General features: G+C 42.3%; 1 protein-coding gene across 1 annotated transcript in view; it reads right to left on the bottom strand.

Annotated features, from left to right (window-relative positions):
* UNKL (unk like zinc finger) overlaps positions 1-21,020 on the bottom strand; it is a 514,610-nt gene that overhangs the window by 468,108 nt on the left and 25,482 nt on the right. Inside the window, exon 3 of the mRNA XM_085629284.1 lies at positions 5,375-5,551. Coding sequence (XP_085485410.1) covers positions 5,375-5,551 — 177 coding nt within the window. The remainder of the gene's footprint in view (positions 1-5,374; positions 5,552-21,020) is intronic.

Genomic DNA, 21,020 nt, shown 5'->3' on the forward strand with positions numbered 1-21,020 from the left:
ATAACAACCTAAACACAGAGGAACCATTATCCCAATGCACAAGTAAAAGTCTGGCTGATGCATTTTGATGGGCCCTTAAAACAGCCAAATCAGACATACTCCATTTCTAAAGGTATAATGACTGCTATTGTGATTACACTGTTTTGTGTTCCCGACAGCATTCTTCCAAAGATGAATCAATGGAGGCACCCCACTTAAGCTATATTTGATACAGTTGGATCTTATTCACAGCCTAAGAAGCAGTGTAAGGGTTTTCCACTGAACTGCTCATGCTCGCACCTGACCAGGACACAGACTCCACAGACTACGCTTCGTCCTCTCTATTCTTCCAGCCTCCTGCCATGCCTCAGCATTTCTCGACAACATCGACAGCATGGTGACCCTGTGGAGTCATATTTTCATCTGCGGCGTTTCAACTTGATCAATTCCGCACAAGGGATTGTGGGGCGATATTCTCCGGCATGTTGGGGTCTTAGTAAACACAGCATGCAGGAGGATTTTACATGACCCACATTGTCTTTTAACACCACTAGTTCTCATTTTGAAATAACACGAATTCAGTAATTTCCTGAAAAATTCAGGAAAATTACAAGTTTATTATATACTTTTAGAGTATTTATCCATTTATTATTCCCAATCCAGGATGGCCGAACCACTTGCGGGAATTTATAACATCCTGTCTAGCATTATTAAAAGTAGAATTCAATTGAATCTAGTCGCGTTGCAATTGTGCTTGCTTGACTACTCGCTACTGCATTCATGGAATCTCCGTCATCTCCTGTGTTTTCCTTGACACCTTGCTGTTTGACCTGAACAGTTGGAAGGTTTTTCTGCTATCCAGTTTTTCCTTCCAGCTGGCAATTATTTTCTGGAGCAGTTCTAGACACTGTTCAGTTCTGGCATCTAGATATGTACTTGCACACATAATCAGACTAGTGTACCAAAACACACTGGGAGTGTTGCTTTCCAAGCACTAGAACCTTCTTTTTTGCTAGGTTCAATGTATATTTGTTGAGTAGCATCCAGCTATTAATTGATCAACTACTGCCTTGCAAGGTGTTTGTTTCACCCAGTCTTCGAGTGTTATTGGCATAAGTTGATCCAATATGTTTTAATCATTGTTCAGGAAGATTTAAGAGTACAATGGGCACAAGTACTTATAAAAATAATCTATTCATAGAGACAGTGTAAATGTTTCTTCTTAAAAGATATTGAAAGACATTGATTATTTAAAGTGTGAGCTAGAATGAATGTTGCTTTTCTGGACATATGGAGAATAGAATCTTTGCAGGTAAACAGTGATCAGATCTAGTATGCCTTGAAACTAATTTGTTATGGTCCATTTTTACAAGAGTAATACTATTAAGGTAAAGCATATTGCGCTCTCCAAAAAAAAAATATATTATATATGTATGTATCTATATATATATATATATATATATATATTCACTGAAAAAAAAACATAGGTTTCACACGTTATAGTTAGCTGGACATTTTACTGATAAAAAACCAATGAAATTCCCCCGTTATAGTTACTGTAGGCAACTATAACTCACGCGACCGTAATCCTCTGCTGATGCTAATACTGTATTTAGACACGTATTTGCCCATGTCTTCTTCCATTAAATTTTAGCTATACATATATTACAAATATTTTTTTTTCATAAAGACACATATGTCATCAGCAGAGGATTACGGTCGCGTGAGTTATAGTTGCCTACAGTAACTATAACAGGGGTATTTCATTGGTTTTTTATCAGTAAAATGTCCAGCTAACTATAACATGTGTGAAACCTATGGTTTTTTCAGTGAATTTGCAAGGTTTTTTAAATGCTAATTCCTAACTATAACGTGTGTGAAACCTATGGTTTTTTCAGTGAATTTGTACGGTTTTTTAAATGCTAAGTTACTTTACGCCATTTGTGGCGTGCGCGCCCACTTAACGCAGTTCGTTCCGTGCGCGCACCGTGCGCGCACAGTGAGCACGCGGTGCGCTTCGCGCACCGCGTGCCCACGTTACGCTAGATGGGCCATGAACGCACGATGCGCTTCGCGCACCGTGCGCACATGGAGGACATATGATGAGCATCGTTGTGACAGGTAAAATATATGTTTTGTTTTGCTGTAATAAGCCATGCTCAAATGGTGCCCTTCGGCTACCATTTGCACACGGGGTGGGGAGAATGTGGATATTTTTTTTTTTTTATTATTATTTATTACCGTACGCGTACGGTAAGCGTAATCGGCGAAATTTTCGAAAAAATTAAAATTGCCTTTTTTCACTTGGGGGATCGTTGGGGACTCCCTCGACATGGCTAGGTGCTTGGGAGCTGTCTAAACAGCCCCTTTACATGTTTTTGCACTTTGTTTTTCAACCCCCTGTCAGAGTGCGAGAGAGAAAATGGCGGCCGCCGCTTCCTGGTTTCGACCGATTCGAATGTTTACTAAGATCTAACGGCCAATCAGAATCGCGCACGTCACCGTACGCGTATGGTAAGCGCACCGTAAGCGCACCGTAAGCTGGCTCAGATATATATATTGATTTAAAGGCTATTTTCTCAGAATCTACTGAACAGATTTACACCAAACCTACAAAAGGCACTTCCTTGACCTGAGGACTACCTCTCTGCCAAATTTCATTAAATTCTGTTCAGCCGTTCGGGCTGTAGCTCTGTCTAAAGGTCCTATGGAAAATTGCATGAGAAAAACGCGTTTTGGGACCCCCCTTTTATCTCAGCCCCCGCTTGACGAATCCCCCCCCGAGACTTTCAGGGTAGGAGCGGAGCTCAACGCCCCACCTATTTTGAAAAATTTGCGAGGATTCGTCGACCGGCGCCAAAGTTATTCAAAATAGAATGTTGCGGATTTCCTATGGTAAGAGGGTCCTAACTATAACTATCTACTGGCGACCGCCAGTACATGGCAAAGTACAGTTGACTTTACTACAGTCACAATAGGCGATTAGGGCTTGCAATAATTAACTTGTTCAACATACCCGGAGGCCTCCGCAGATTCCCATGGAGTTAAACAACCTTTACAAGCTCGTCACTGAGCCCCACTCTTTTTAATCTCCATATGCGCCCCTAGACCGAGATTATACAATCATTTGGGCTCTCAATCGTTTTGTATGCGGATGATTTCCAAATATTGCTATCCTTCTCTCCAAGGCACTGTTCGAAATCACAACTCGCATCCAGTCTAAAGGAAGCGGCCAACTGGATGGCCAGTTGTTGTCTCGAGCTCAAGGGTGGAAAAGCCAAGATGATGCTGTTGGGCAAGAACATTAACTATCAGCCGAGTTTGCCGGGCCAGAAGGTTTAGGAAATCCACCTACTCCAAAAAAAACACCATAAAGAATTTTGGAATCTGGCTAGACAATACACTCACAATGGAATCCCAAGCGAGGAAACTTTCAGCCAGTTGTTATGGGTTACTCAGAATGCTCAGGAAAGTATTAGATCGTCATCCTTTCCCTGCCAAAAGGCTGATCGTACAGGCACTGGTGAGATCTCACCTGGACTAGGAGAACTTACTGTACTTTGGCTTCCCACACTATGTAATTAAGAGGTTACAGATAATACAAAATGCGGCAGCCACCCTCCTTCTAAATATTCCTAGACATCAGTTGGTACAGAATGCTCTGGCAGAACTTCATTGGCTCCCGACTGAACATCGGGTCCAGTTCAAGGCCCTCTGCATTGCTCAGAGGTTCCTGTCACAAGAAAGGCCCTTAGCTACTACACTCTTTAGTGCAGTCTTATATCCCAGTTAGGGCACAGAGGTTCACAAATGCCTGACTCAAGTTTCAAGTTTATTTTCATTTAAGTGCTAGTTAATTAATATCTTTGTACTAAAATACATTCATGACAAACTTTTTTTTTTTTTAAAAGAAACATTGTGCAATATATCAATATGGAAGTGTAAACAGAAAAGAATGTGCAAAACAGTCAGTTTAAAATGCTTGGCGGGCCGGGCTTATCTGTACTGAAGCAGGGCATCATCGGCCCAAGTCGTTCCAGTTTTTGTTAAAGTGGCAGTGCAGACAGAATTTTGTGCTAGCAAGATCATTGTGCTTGTGTGCTCCCTCGTGTTAGCTGCCTCCCTTTTGTGTGCCGCTGGTGTTCGCAGTACAGAAGCTCGGTTAACATAGGCTTCTGTTAGGAGCATGTTCAGAGTGCACAGTTCTCCTCAGATGTTATGCAGTCTGTTAAGCAATTAATTTTCTGTTCTAGTCTGATTGAATGCTGATCTTAATATCGAGTGGAGGTCACTCCTTTCTTACTTGACTCCTACGTTATGGAAGCCCTTGCCGATTAGGCTGTGCCAAATGGACCAAGAACCTATTTTTAGAACATCACTGAAAGCTTGGCGTTATGTGAAGTTGTCAGACTTTGGGTCTTAGTACTTGGATTCAGTGGTGGATTAGTGCTAGTTGGATATTAGGTCTTTGGGTAGCTATGTGCTTAATAAATCCAATAGAATAGAATAGAAGTTAAGGAGAATTTGTTAACAGAAAGTATTTGCAGTCTGGCAATGAATAGTAATGGAAATCTTCCAATTTCCGAGGGATGTGCTAAAATTGGGGGAGAAATCCGCCACCACACACCATTAAAAAGCCATATATAATGTTCCCAAGGAATGCCTAACAAAACCCACTTTGTCCCATAGAGAAAATATAATTTTCATAGGTGACAAAGCTTGATAAACCATCCAGGGAGACAAAAGATTAAACACAAACAGAAACCATCCAAACCAAATCCCTCCAGAAAATTGTTGAAAGACACTGCAGCACCAAGGTGAGACACAATATCACAGCCTCAATTTCTGATTTGTAGAGGATTCAATATTCAGCACTTCAGATCTCAGTGTCTTGTATGTGCACTACACTCAAGATCTTAAAATATAAATACATTACATTGTTTGACGAGACTCCACTCACAAAACACCAGAACATACCCTCACAATCGCTGTACCCTCACAATCGCTGTACCACTTTAGTTAAAGGAGGAATTACCTGCAATAGATTGAATATCAAATGGTGGACTCCACAAGAGTCAACTTACAGTGGAAAAAGTGGAATTTGGAAGTGAAGTGATTACTGGAAGTGCAATTACATCTACAGAAGAAACATCAGTTATGGTCTTCTATACAGATTTGTGAATATCTTTCTTATCTTATTCAAAGTGGAAATTCAAATGTATGAATGGAGCCCATTTAGCTACAATATCATTAGTACCCAAGTGTATAAAACATCGGCCACGTTTATTTATTAAATTCACCATATTTAAAATTCATACTGCTTTCCAAGGTCGCTCAAAATAAACAAAAGCTGCTTAGGAAAAAGAATGTAAATTTAATAGGACATTAAAATTACCTTATATCGTATACCGGAGGCCTCAGGTCATGAGGACCATGAGCAAAGGCACAATGGAGTCCATTCTTAACACAATGTCCACGAGCATCTGTTTCATGGATACATGTGCCAGTCTTGTAATACCTTAGGTGATATTTTCTTTCAGTGTCCCCTGTCGTACGATGCAAATAAGGACAACTGCAAAAAAGAAAACCTGTAAAATCACTTTCTTCAGAATAACCAATATTAAAATTAATGGATTAGTAAGAATGTATTCTTTTATTAAAGTGGTGGCCTTGTGCAAGTAGTTATTATTTAGAAATCTTCTTTGCCATTGGGGCAAAATGTCACTTTCTGCACAACTATTACAATACGTTTCAGATTAAAAGTGTGCTACTGATGTCATTGCTCTGTTCACTATCCTCTATCCACTTTCTAAAGGTCATTGGGACACATTTGTCAGTCTGGTGTTGTTTTAGTTATTCTCCAGGTGTGCATAAATGGATTTCTTATGATCTATGGTTCGCCCATGGCTCTTTTCCCCCTACACAGATGACCCACAGGATCAGTTTAAATCTGGTCAACCACGACAAAATACAGATGGGTTAGCAGTTAATAAAGAGGACATTTTAGGATCTGGTGTCCAAGTGCCATTATGCACAACTACAATGATGCTCTAGCGGTCTAAAATGTCTCTTGTAGCAAAAAATAGGGTAATTTCTTAAGACACAAGCAAGGGTTGCATCACTTCACATTTAAATGTATAGTATTTTGTGAAAACAGTTAGTAGAAGGTGTATAGAGGTTATCCTTTAGATTTCCAATGTTCATGCTGGTTTTCTTTTATGCAACAGGATTGTCACTAAAATGTCTGATGGATAACAAATGGGTAGAAATCAGCCTTCCAAATATTTTTCTGCCAAGAGGACAATCAACAACACACAGCACTGTAGGGGCAGGTTGTGTACCCCAAAGGGGTCCCCTAGCAATGTGACATTGAAAATCCTGCACAGAAATTAAAAATAACCTACCTAGAGAGCAATCTAGAAGTGACTTAGAACCGAATTTGATACAACTGAACATCATGCAGCAGAAACCAGATGGAGAGGGTGAAACCCTGGGACCTGTAGTGACAACAGTGGGAGCCTGAAAACAAAATCAGCTCAGAGCACCAACATATAGCACATTTGGATTCACAAAGATGCAGAGAATAAAAAAATAAAAGTCCACATTCTATGTATAAGAATAACGGTTATGAATGTCTTAGACAAATGAAACCTCACTTCTGTCACTAGCAGCATGGCAAGAGTATGATACAGAATAAAAGCGAAAGAATATCAGCATCAGAATATTCTCAATGACTACCACGTTGGTCAAGTTAACTGAAACAAAGTTATCGTACCCGTTAACCAATCAATAATTTTATTTTATGCACTCTAAATCTGCAAATGCATATCTAACAAAATGGAACAGTAAAACATTTTACAGCAAAATAAAGGTGCAAATAGTTCCGGATTTAGTCTCTCTCTGGTAAAATACAAAAATAATTGAACTATTCCAGTTATGCTCACTACATGGAGTCCAAGGACAACAGTCAATCCTCCCAATGAAGGCTATAATTAGGAGTGCCCTGGAAGGGTTGGTGATAATTAATGAATCAGATACAAACAGATACCCCGGGGTTTGGTATTTATTGGGTGTAATAAGTAATGTGCGTTTAGCCCTGCGAAATAACCCAATGACTTTGGTATTTTCTACGCTGAAACCTGCATGCTCCAGTACTGAGTAGACCATTTTCAAACATTAAGTTGCATCAGGTTTAACTTGCTGAAATTTAATGGGAGAAAACCAGCAGGTATAACTTGACTGAGACCTTGATAATAAACGGGATCAAGAAACAATACATTCAAGTAGTATGCTTGATATTTTAGGTCAAGACCCGGAGGGCAATATTATGCAGTAAATCCTTTATTGCCACTACTCTGAGGCATCTTTAAAGCTTCTAGAACTTAGAATCTTAACACAATCTAACATAATAAAAAACCCCAGCAACCAGTTATCTTCCTTCTTTTATTGCTGCTGGCTCACTCTGATAAGTTCTTACGAGGGGCACTTGTTTATACCTGCGCGTATATTTGTTGCCTTTTATGTTTAATGGATGGCTTTTGTGATTTAAGGGCATGTTTGTGATTTTCACCCAAGGACGAATGCTGTTTTATGTGTCAGATACATCGTGTGGTTGCATTCATTTGTTTTGAACCATTGAGTCCGCCGTGCTATTGTTGTGGGTAAAGCGCTGGCCTTCGTTGGAGGGGAAATTCAGTGATCAAGAGATTTCTTTTACTTGTATTTTAAATAAAGCCTACCTGCGCTGTTTTCGCATTCTTAACCGGTACTTTATACGGTTGAGATCCGCTAACTGCTGGCGGCCTTGGTGGAAGCTTTAACATCTAGACCGTTGCATTCACGGCTGTGTGTGTGAGTGGTAGCAACCTTGGAATGCTAGACCACTAATTGCTCATGCTTTGTCGTGAAGTTCTTGTTTGTCAGTTTTTCTTTATGTATGATACACTTCATTATTTGGAGTCTGTAACTGTGTTCTGACACTTGGGTAGTTTGGCTAGAAATATTAAGAGTTTAGTGATGCAAGTACTTAGCCTTGCTTCGGAGCAACGTACCCACCAGCCTCAGCTGAAAATATTTTAGTTACTTGTTGAATTTTTAACAATTTCATAACAATGTTGTTAGATAATGATTAACATATGTTCACTTCACTGTGCAAACTTTTCAAAGTAATTCATTTAATCAAAATGTACATTTCACAGTAATGTTTACAATGAGTACAGGTATCAGAATTTTAAAATGATTTATATTCGCCCAATGCATTTCGGGCCTTTGGCGGCCCTTCGTCAGGGGCTTCTCTGCAAATGAATCAAAAGAATACAAGCATTTTAACGTCGGTGTACAGGAGAGCAACATATACATATGATACATATGATACATATTTGAAAACTCAGCGTAGTTTTTCACATAGACAATAATGAATGTCCATCTATCAAAGGGAAAAGTTTGTGAAGAGGATAAACTACTAAGAAACCGATCACCCAGTGTAGTGAGCAAATAACGTGCAAAAAAAACACAAGATACCTGATTTTCTGGTACTCTCCCTGGCTGTAAAGAGGTGGAAAAAACACTAACGTAACTAAACAATCTACACCCCTCGAAAAAAAGGAAGATGCAGGACAAACGTCCCTCAAGTCAACTAACCTGCGAAGTGAAACTGATCCTCGTTAACACTAACTCCTTCACGGGATCGACTGTAGGAAAAACATACACAAAAGAATGCTTACTAACCATGCTTTGCTACATATCTACAACCATCGTGTGTACTCCTATAAACTCAAAAAAGTGACCCTCACCTTTACAATGAAAATATCTTGGCTTCTCGTAATCTCCAAAAAACCGCTGAACGAGCTCCTCAAAGCCGTACTAAATCATCAAAGCGGCGTCTGCCTTATACGGAACCATTCTAGTCGCCAAGGAAATAGGACTAAAACAATCGACTAAAAAAACTCGGCCGCCATTTTCGAAAGGGAAACTATTCCCAAAGACGCAACTAGTAAACTCGGCCACCATTTTCAAAAGGGAAACTATTCCCAAAGACGCAATTTTCGAAAGGAAAACTATTCCTAAAGACGCAACTAGTAAACTAAATCGATTTTTGAAAAAAATGTGCAAGATTAAGTTGAAAAGAGAGGAAAGAATTCAGAATGTGCCTCTTGCAAAATAAAAATGATAGAAAATGAAAATATATAAACAATTGTGGACATTCATAATATTGACGTCTATATGTCTCCCACAACACGCAAAAGCATCGATTTACAAAAAACATGCTAAATCAACTTTTTCATTTATCCCGTGGGGATCTTGTGTGTTCAACCTCCTGATCCAAAATATCTCTCTTTGTAGAAGAGATTTGGATAAGTTCCTACCCGGGACTGGGACCATTTTGTCAATGACTTGAAATTTAAGTTGGGAAATGGAATGTTTGCACCTGTTCCAATGTACCGCTAAACTGCTCTTTTGGTTGTTGTTACGGATCGTACTTTTGTGTTCAGAGATTCGAGTTTTAATTTTTCTCTCTGTTTTCCCTATATAGAGAAGTCCGCTCGGACATTTAATAGCATAGATGACATTAGTGGAGTCACAAGTGGAACTGTGATGCAATTTGATAGTTTCCCCCGTTGATGGGTGGTGTACTATATCACCTGCTATTACGTTGTTACAGTGTACGCAGTTGGCACATCTTTGCGTGCCTTTAAATTCTGTGGCAGTAACCTTGGACGTGGTAGATAGAATTTCTTTGATGTTCTTCGATCTTTTATACGCAAATAAAGGTTTCTCTTTGAAAAGATCTTTGAAATCCTCTTCGTTTTGCAGCATGTCCCATCTGTTCATGATGATTTGTTTAATTTGTTTTGAACTTGTAGAATACTTAGACACAAAGACTTGTCTAGTGGAACATTTCTTAGGTGCAGGTTGTAGTAGACTTTCCCTAGTTTTTTGTTGGGTCTTGGTGATTGCTTCATTCAAAATTACTTCAGGATATCCTTTGGATAAATACCTCTTCTTCATGCTCTCTGTGTTGGTTTGACATGTTTGTTCAGACGAACAAATCCTTTTAGCACGTAAAAATTGTGAAAAAGGAAGATTCTTCAATAAATTTTGTGGATGGAAGCTGGTAAATTTCAAGGTGTTGTTCTTGTCAGTGGGTTTATGATGGATTTCTGTTTGAATAATACCATCCTTGATTTTTATCAATACATCCAAGAAAGATAATGAGTGTTTACTGATGGTATTCGTAAATTGTATGTGTTCATTTTTTAGGTTGAGTTCCGATATCTTTTTCACCAACATTTCCGGGCTGTTTTTCCAGATTAAAAAGATGTCGTCTATGTATCTCACATACATCAGAACGTTATCCGTCCATTCACTGTCGAGGTAAATGTGCTGATCTTCAAAATGGGCCATGTAGGAATTCGCATATGCGGGCGCCCCCGCAAAACCCATAGATGTACCTTTGAGTTGTAAGTAGTACAGATCGTTCCACTCAAAGTAACTATGATGCAAACAGAAATGCAACATTTCCAATACAAAGATTTTGTCTGCTCTCAAGGTAGTTGGTCTTAATAATGCCCATTCAACAGCTTCCATCCCCCCGGAATGAGGGATGGAGGTATATAGGGATTTCACATCCAAAGTACACAGCAAGCTTTCGTGAGATCTTTTCAATCCCCCATTTAGACCCATAGTGACCGGGTGCGGGACCATTTTTGAACCCATTGGCAAATACATTGACTGTTTTTTACAACCTTTTGTTCAGGAATGGAATTCCTATATCAAAGATACCACTCAATTTTTACAAAAACTACAAAGGGTCCAGATTACTCACGAAAGCTTGCTGTGTACTTTGGATGTGAAATCCCTATATACCTCCATCCCTCATTCCGGGGGGATGGAAGCTGTTGAATGGGCATTATTAAGACAAACTACCTTGAGAGCAGACAAAATCTTTGTATTGGAAATGTTGCATTTCTGTTTGCATCATAGTTACTTTGAGTGGAACGATCTGTACTACTTACAACTCAAAGGTACATCTATGGGTTTTGCGGGGGCGCCCGCATACGCGAATACCTACATGGCCCATTTTGAAGATCAGCACATTTACCTCGACAGTGAATGGACGGATAACGTTCTGATGTATGTGAGATACATAGACGACATCTTTTTAATCTGGAAAAACAGCCCGGAAATGTTGGTCAAAAAGATATCGGAACTCAACCTAAAAAATGAACACATACAATTTACGAATACCATCAGTAAACACTCATTATCTTTCTTGGATGTATTGATAAAAATCAAGGATGGTATTATTCAAACAGAAATCCATCATAAACCCACTGACAAGAACAACACCTTGAAATTTACCAGCTTCCATCCACAAAATTTATTGAAGAATCTTCCCTTTTCACAATTTTTACGTGCTAAAAGGATTTGTTCGTCTGAACAAACATGTCAAACCAACACAGAGAGCATGAAGAAGAGGTATTTATCCAAAGGATATCCTGAAGTAATTTTGAATGAAGCAATCACCAAGACCCAACAAAAAACTAGGGAAAGTCTACTGCACCTAAGAAATGTTCCACTAGACAAGTCTTTGTGTCTAAGTATTCTACAAGTTCAAAACAAATTAAACAAATCATCATGAACAGATGGGACATGCTGCAAAACGAAGAGGATTTCAAAGATCTTTTCAAAGAGAAACCTTTATTTGCGTATAAAAGATCGAAGAACATCAAAGAAATTCTATCTACCACGTCCAAGGTTACTGCCACAGAATTTAAAGGCACGCAAAGATGTGCCAACTGCGTACATTGTAACAACGTAATAGCAGGTGATATAGTACACCACCCATCAACGGGGGAAACTATCAAATTGCATCACAGTTCCACTTGTGACTCCACTAATGTCATCTATGTTATTAAATGTCCGTGCGGACTTCTCTATATAGGGAAAACAGAGAGAAAAATTAAAACTCGAATCTCTGAACACAAAAGTACGATCCGTAACAACAACCAAAAGAGCAGTTTAGCGGTACATTGGAACAGGTGCAAACATTCCATTTCCCAACTTAAATTTCAAGTCATTGACAAAATGGTCCCAGTCCCGGGTAGGAACTTATCCAAATCTCTTCTACAAAGAGAGATATTTTGGATCAGGAGGTTGAACACACAAGATCCCCACGGGATAAATGAAAAAGTTGATTTAGCATGTTTTTTGTAAATCGATGCTTTTGCGTGTTGTGGGAGACATATAGACGTCAATATTATGAATGTCCACAATTGTTTATATATTTTCATTTTCTATCATTTTTATTTTGCAAGAGGCACATTCTGAATTCTTTCCTCTCTTTTCAACTTAATCTTGCACATTTTTTTCAAAAATCAATTTAGTTTACTAGTTGCGTCTTTAGGAATAGTTTTCCTTTCGAAAATTGCGTCTTTGGGAATAGTTTCCCTTTTGAAAATGGTGGCCGAGTTTACTAGTTGCGTCTTTGGGAATAGTTTCCCTTTCGAAAATGGCGGCCGAGTTTTTTTAGTCGATTGTTTTAGTCCTATTTCCTTGGCGACTAGAATGGTTCCGTATAAGGCAGACGCCGCTTTGATGATTTAGTACGGCTTTGAGGAGCTCGTTCAGCGGTTTTTTGGAGATTACGAGAAGCCAAGATATTTTCATTGTAAAGGTGAGGGTCACTTTTTTGAGTTTATAGGAGTACACACGATGGTTGTAGATATGTAGCAAAGCATGGTTAGTAAGCATTCTTTTGTGTATGTTTTTCCTACAGTCGATCCCGTGAAGGAGTTAGTGTTAACGAGGATCAGTTTCACTTCGCAGGTTAGTTGACTTGAGGGACGTTTGTCCTGCATCTTCCTTTTTTTCGAGGGGTGTAGATTGTTTAGTTACGTTAGTGTTTTTTCCACCTCTTTACAGCCAGGGAGAGTACCAGAAAATCAGGTATCTTGTGTTTTTTTTGCACGTTATTTGCTCACTACACTGGGTGATCGGTTTCTTAGTAGTTTATCCTCTTCACAAACTTTTCCCTTTGATAGATGGACATTCATTATTGTCTATGTGAAAAACTACGCTGAGTTTTCAAATATGTATCATATGTATCATATGTATATGTTGCTCTCCTGTACACCGACGTTAAAATGCTTGTATTCTTTTGATTCATTTGCAGAGAAGCCCCTGACGAAGGGCCGCCAAAGGCCCGAAATGCATTGGGCGAATATAAATCATTTTGAAATTCTGATACCTGTACTCATTGTAAACATTACTGTGAAATGTACATTTTGATTAAATGAATTACTTTGAAAAGTTTGCACAGTGAAGTGAACATATGTTAATCATTATCTAACAACATTGTTATGAAATTGTTAAAAATTCAACAAGTAACTAAAATATTTTCAGCTGAGGCTGGTGGGTACGTTGCTCCGAAGCAAGGCTAAGTACTTGCATCACTAAACACTTCATTCCAGGGTCAGCCCCGACAGACAGCCCCATTTCGGAAGCACCCCTTCCTTAAAAAATTCCTAAAATTATTTTTGAAACAGATTTTTTAGACAATAGAGTGCCTTTCTTCTAATTATATAATTAGAAATATTAAGAAACATCTCAGGTGTTTTTTATATCTGTGTTAGTCAACTTTTCTGTTGAGTGCTGCAGTGACAGATATTTTAACAGAGTGTACATTTGAGGTTTAAGGATGGTTTGGAATTGTGGCCAAGATGGCGGCGAGAGCAGTCAAACTGTTCGGAGCTTAGCTCCCGCCCACCGGGAAAATCCTGCCAGCACCTTCCCCTGGCTGAGTGAGTCCGGCGAACAGACAGCGGAAGTCTCCCCACACTAGCTTCTGCGCCCGCCCATGCCAAGGAATGATCTGCGAGGCTAAAGGGCCTCGAATCCGAGAAGTGCAGAGCCAAGACCTAGCTCGGAGACGCATCGGCTCAACGGAGACTGCTGATCACTCAGCCCGCCCATGCACCCAGGCCATGGATGGTGCCCGGGGGACTGAGACGGCCCTCGCTCCTGTTTAAAACCTGCAAAAAGACCCCAGCTGATCCGCCCACGACCCCGCTGTCGCAATACATGGCACCAGAGGCGACACCACAACGGAGCACCGCGCAGCCACTGGTATGTTGAAACATACGGCCTGAGGCCGTGATGAGTGATCACAGAGCGGGGGAGCCCCCCGGGGAATTGTGAAACTGGAGATGCCTGGCATTTAAATTGGAGCCGCAATGGCTGAGCGAAGAGTGCTGATCGCTTGGCCTGCCCATGTACACAGGTCATTGATGGTGCCCGGAGGACTGGGATGGCCCTCACTCCTACTTAAAACCTGCACAAGGCCCGAACTGATCCGCCCATGATCCCGCTGTTGTGGTACACGGCACCAGAGGCAACACCGCTACGGCTTAGCGAAGAGTGCTGATCACCTGCCCCACCCATGTACACAGGCCAGTGTTGGCGCCAGAGAGACAGCAACGACCCCCGCAACTATTCGGGATCCACTGAAGGCTCGGGCTGAACCGCCCACGATCCCGTTACTACAGCACGCGACATCAACGGTGGAATCGCAGCAGAACGCTGCACATTTCTGGGTGCGTTGACTTGCGCGGTCCGCGGTCACGACTAATTACCCTGGGGCGGGTGTGCCCTCCAGAGGACTGCGGTATTGGAGAGGCACTGGGTACTTCCCCTGTCATGTAGGCGGGGGCAAAGAAAAGAGGCCAGTATTGATATCTGGGACACCCCCCCTTATGTGCTTTACGAAGCGACATGGACAGGGGCAACTGACAACCAGCAGCAGCGTGTCTGCATTTACTTACATACATTTCTTTGGGAGCAGCAGCAGTATTAATGCAGCACGGGACGTGCCTGGGGCCGCCTGAGGTGAGGACGGAGGGCCCGTTGGAACCTCGGCTGACTCTTGGGACCTTGTGGCTCGATACTTACTGAGGGAGTGTTCCCCGTGGCGACCCACTGATGCTATGAAAATTGGGGCAACTCGACACACAGGACACCTCCTCTCCTCTCCTCTCCCCCCCCCCCCTCCTCCCCGACAGGCTCAATGGACAATTCAAGAGTACATTCGTAACTCTATTCGCTGTGGCACTTTTATTATAGACTTCCATATCCTTGTATAAACAGTCGAAGGCGAGGTATTCACACGTGGGTCTGCGATGTGCCCCGAAGTCTTAGGCCAGTGATAAGAACTTGCGATATGACCACATTCACACTCGCTCAGAAACATACAGATACTGCTGGTCTCCTGCACCTGGTGCTCTGCCCCTGGTCGACATCGAGATGGGTAAAACCAGAGTGGAGAAGCCCCAGGTGCAACCACTGGAGGTGGAATGGGGGCCTCAGAACGCAAAGAGTGCGAAACATCCGGAGCTCTCCATCCTAGGTGACCGCAGTGACCACTCACATAGATTTGATGAGCTGATGGCGGCGATACTCGATATCAAAACCGCTCTAGGCACAAAAATTCACTCACTGGGTGCAGAAATGGGATATCTCTGAGAGGACCACAAGAAATTGAAAGGCAGGGTGGAGGAGGCCGAATCAACATTGGCGTCTCTACGCCCGTCGGTGACGGCGGCGACCACCCAGCTACAGCCCCTTCAGCAAGAGGTAGATTTTCTAAAAGCTAGTGTGGAGGACCAGGAATGGCGCTCACGCCGGAAAAATGTTCGCATCGTGGGCCTCCCCGAACGGGCGGAGGGACCCAACATGGAACTCTACTTGAAGGAATGGTTCCTAACAGACATTTTGCAAGGGCTCAAAGTTCTTTTCGACAGAACGTGCTCATAGAGTGCAACGAGGCCCCCCACACCCGGGAACTCCCCCAAGGCCAGTGGTGGCGAGGCTGAATAACTACTGAGACAGGGACCACATATTGCAAGTCACACGTGCCCAGGCCTCTGGCAAGTCGATAATTCCACAGTCCACATATACCCGGATTACACTTTGATGGTACAGCGCCATCGCTCCTCTTATCTGGAGGTTAAGAAATGCTTGAGAGACCACGACATCCAGTACTCACTAAAATTTCCGGTGCGTCCTCGCATTCGCCACAAGGAAGGCATGGTATTCTGTAATACCCCTGAAGAGGCGTGGGCTTGGATAGATGACCAGGGACTGGCACATGTGACACCCGCATCACCGGCAGACTCACGCAAGGCCTGGAAGTTGGTGGAACCTCGCAGAGGCCACGGCAGGGGAAGACTATGTCGACCGTCGAAATCCCAGATAGCTCAAGAGAGTGCACAGGCTATCAAGACAGCAGAGCATATAGGTAGCCCCGCGTCCTCCCACAGACTGGACTCCGATACGGCACAGGATCAGGTGTCGTCTCTCACAGCATCGCAGCTTGAGGTACTGGCGGGGGGCGGACCGGCCCTCACCCCGCAGATTGCCGATGCCCTGAGTTGAACACTACAGAGCACCTACCAGGGCTTCCATCGTAAAGACTGTACGCAAAAGATAAACTAGTGTGCCACCAGGCTGAACCAGGAGAGGCGGCACACCGGATCAACACTTTGCCCTGCTATGCCCCCCTCAATGAGTGATAGGTAGCTGATATAGCACCAATTTTGTTATTTGTTATGTGATTTTTTTGCACGTTTGTTCTGCATTTTAGTGCGTATGGCCAATTGCCCGTTGGCAAACTGGCCTGCGGTGGGATGTTGGGGAATCTTTCTTAATTTTTAATATGTCGATCTTTCTAATTGTCTATATAATGCAGGGAGTGTGGGCTGCTAATACACTTTTGGCATCATGTGCGGGGGTGGGGAGCTACCATGTGTCGGACACTTTCCTCACCACTAGATAGATGATCCCGAAGGGCTATGCATTGTTGACGTGGAAAGTGAGTGCATTGGCGGGCTGCGTTAAGCAGCATAAAGTGTATCAGTACCCGAGAAGCCACAAGATTACGTTTGCATTGTTGCAGGAAACACACCTCACCAAACAAACACTTGCGTCACTTCACAAGGGTTGGAGGGGTACGGTCCTGGGCACCGTGTACTCAGGATATGCCAGGGGTGCGCTTATATGAATGGCACTGAAGACCCCGCTGCAGATCACACATTCCCGGGTGGATACGCAAGGTCTTTATGTTGTCATGGAAGGCCACTTGAATTCAGGTTGAGAGTATTGGGTTGAGCAGAAGCACTTGATTGTTAACATTAATGGTAAAGGCACATGGGGCGGGGGAAGAGGGATAATCAATCGCAGCTCAGTATATGAGGAGAACGGAGTTCAACTATTTAAAAAACATAAAAGATGGCATTGTAACAAGGGAAATGTCTCCAACTGATGAAGTGCACCACTTGTGGGGAGTTCAATGTGTTGAAAACTTAAAAAAAAAAAAAAATGGAAGGCCACTTGAATGGATCTGCATTGGCGCGGATATCTCTATACGCCCGAACTCTGGGCAATCCTCATTCCTGCAAACACTCACACCATCCCTGCTCATGGATCCCACGGTCCCTGTGTACTGGGGTGGAGATTTTAACGGGGTGCAAGACCTTGGCTTGGATCGCTTCCGCCCCCCTCTCCCTGGGGCACAGTCCATTAAGCTGGCACAACACATGAAAGAGTGGGTCTCTAACATGCAAGTCCATGACACATGGCGTAGCAATCATCCTCTGACACGCGCATTATTCGGCGCTACACGACTTGTACACTAGGATAGACATCATATATATATTTTTTTTTTTTTCTTTTCTTTTTTTTTTTTTGTCCTCATCTCACCTTTAAACCTAGGCAGATTTTACAAGCCGAAAATTAAGAACCTGGGCGCCCTTCGACTCACTGCCTTAGTCGCTGCCCCCTTGGGCTTCCCCACGCTGTTGAGGATAGGTGTAATCATTGGACCAGGATTCGGCCTTCATGGCACTAGCGATTAATCAGTTGCAAGCGACCTCCCCACGCTAATAGGGGGGACCAGATGTTTCCGTCTACTTCTGTCTTGTCTTCCTGATTCAAACAAGCCATATTCAGCGCGGCTTTTACCCAGTCTTCTCTATTGGGAGGAGTCGGATCCTTCCACCTTAGGCATATCTCTCTCCTAGCCAAAATAATTAGATATAATAGTAATCCCTTTTCTAATTGGGACAGTGCTTCCTTTATAGAGTCGTTTGAACCAAAGAGTACAAGGTTGACATCAACTTCCAATTCTATATCAAAAATGAGAGTCAAAATATCCCCCACATTCCTCCAAAATGAACACAATTCTTTACATTCAAAAAACATATGTGTATCATCCGCTTTGTCATATTTACATCTGGGGCAATGTGGAGTCGGGACCGGGGCAAACCTAGCAATTCTAGCGGGGGTATAATAAAGCCTGTTCAGCACAAAAAAATGATTTTTTTTCAGCCTAGCAGGCCTTATGTATCTATAGAGTAACTTAAAGGAAGATTCATAACGTGCTTCAAAGGGGTGGACTTGAAGGAGAGGGCTCCACACCGATGCTTGGGACGGGATCTCTCTATCCTCCGCCTCAAGCAGATTTATATACCATTGGGATATTTCTTTTTTCCTTACGTGAGGGTCCTGAAATAGATGTTCCATGTCCCAATTCCCTTTGATTTCACTCACTTCTGCCTCATACCATGATCTTAACTGAAGGTATTTGAACCTCGAAAGGGTGGAGCCAATCTTGGCCTCTAGCAGCTCCCATGAGAGTACCCCCTCTGAGTCCACCAGGTCGGACCATCTCCCCAAACCCGCCTTTCTTATAGGGATAGCAAGGCCGTCCTTCAGACACTCTGGGGTCCCTGGTGAATCCCAAATTGGTGCAAAGTGGGAGTAATAGCCTATACCCAGAGTTCGCCTTATTTTATACCAGTTTGATAAAGCAGTTTTTAAAACTTTAAGGCGTACACGTTTAAAGAATCTGGGGGCCCCGAATTTATACAGAAACCCACTTTGTCCAAAGTCCCCCTCAGCTGAAATCATTTCCACCAATAGCCTGCCCCATCTAGATTCTACCGGGGTTGTTAATAGCATCCTAGTGCCCTTGAACTGGAATGCAACTAGATACCAATTAATATCTGGTAGGGCCAGGCCACCCTTCAGAAGCTTTCTTCTTAGTTTTTTCCACGAAAGTCTTGCACTCTTCTGCGCCCATATGAAGCTTCCTATTTTGCCCTGAATTTTACTGATACTTTTTGGTGGAAAAGTGAGGGGGATCGTATTGAAGAGGTAAGTCAATTTTGGAAGAACTGACATCTTTACTAGGTTTACTCTTCCATATATCGTCATAGGAAGGTTCTTCCACCTAGCAAAGAGATAATCTATGTCTTTTTCAATTTTGGCTATATTTAGGAGAGGTATTTTCTTCAGGTCTTTCACTATTTTAATTCCGAGATATTTAAACTCCCCACTCTCAGAGCCTAAGCTATATGTAGTATTCCAACACATAATTTCTGTTTTATCCGGATTTGCTGAGTATCCTGACAATGCACCGAACTCTTGCAGCAATATCTCAATCCGGGGAATCGCTATATTGGGGTCACTAGTGTAAATAATAATATCATCGGCGTAGAGTGCAATTTTACTTTCATAATCCTGTGATACAAATGGACTTATATCTTTGTCGTTCCTAATTATTTGCGCCAAAGGTTCAATATATATATTGAACAGGAGAGGGGACAAAGGACATCCCTGCCTTGTTCCTCTCCTTATTTCAAAGCTGGGGATCAGGGAACCATTTAGTAGAATTTTCGCCGATGCCCCAGCATAACAATTTTTTAAAGTCTGGATAAATATCGGGCCTATACCTGCTGTCTCTAACGCTCCCCATAGGAAGTTCCAACATACTCGATCAAAGGCCTTAGCGGCCTCTAAGGCCACTACCGCCAAGGGGTGTCACCTCTGATCTCTGCCAAATCTATATTCCCAATCAGAATTTGGGTTTGCTCCTGGATAAATCTCCCGACCATAAAACCCTTCTGATCTATATTTATTAGATTTGGTGCCAGTTTTGCCAATCTCTCTGCTAAAATGCCCACAAAGATTTTATAGTCGGCATTCAGCAGAGAGATTGGACGATAAGAATCTGCCGCCAGAGGATTCTTTCCTGGTTTCAATATTAAAACTATTATGGCTTCTTTCCATGATCTGGGGACCACCCCGGAGGTACTATAAACTGCATTAAAGAGTGTATGGAGAATTGGGAGGAGTTCTTCTACTAACAATTTATAGACTTCATTAGGGAGAGAATCGAGACCTGCCGCTTTCTTATTTTTTGCCCTCTTGATTTGGGCTCTTATCTCGTCAATAGAGATAGGTGCTTCTAAGCGGCCTTTGGCGGCTTCTGTTAACATAGGTAAGGACCTATCCTTTAACCATGCGCAGATTGATTCAGCGGAGGGAGTAATGTCTTCACTATACAACTTTGAGAAAAGAGACCGAAGACATTCCTGCATTTCTACTTGTGTGCTAGATTTAGTACCACTACTGTCTATAATAAATTCATTTATATCGTTTTTTGCCCGATCTAATCTAGCTTTCCAGGCCAGTAGTGCTCCGGCTCTTTCCCCATATTCAAAATTCTCCATATTCTGTACACGCCACTGGGCCTTACATTTCTCATCTAAAAAAATCCTGAGATTCTGTCGAGCGTCCTCAAGTTCTTTCTCTAACTTATCCATATCCCTAATCCTCTCAGGGTTAATACAGTTCCTTTCTTTTTCAAGGGCAGATATTCTTAGCTCTAATGACTGTAATTCCCGGATTTTATTTTTAATTCCAATTTGACTACCCAGCACCCCTCTCAGATATGCTTTATATGCCTCCCAAACCTGGTCAATTGGGGCAGAATCAATATTAAAAACAAAAAATTCAGTTGTAGCCTCTTTAGCTGCCTGGATGATCCCTGGATCTGAGAGAAATACTCTATTCAGGGTCCACCTTGATTGCGGGCGTGTGTTACTCATGGAATATTGCAAAAGTAAGGGTGCATGATCTGAAAGATGACTCGGAAGGATGGAGATATTAAGGACCCTGTCCAGGGCCTCCTTATTTATCAGTAC

This window comes from Triturus cristatus, chromosome 10 (assembly GCF_964204655.1).
Source record: "Triturus cristatus chromosome 10, aTriCri1.1, whole genome shotgun sequence".
Classification (NCBI taxonomy): Eukaryota; Metazoa; Chordata; class Amphibia; order Caudata; family Salamandridae; genus Triturus; species Triturus cristatus.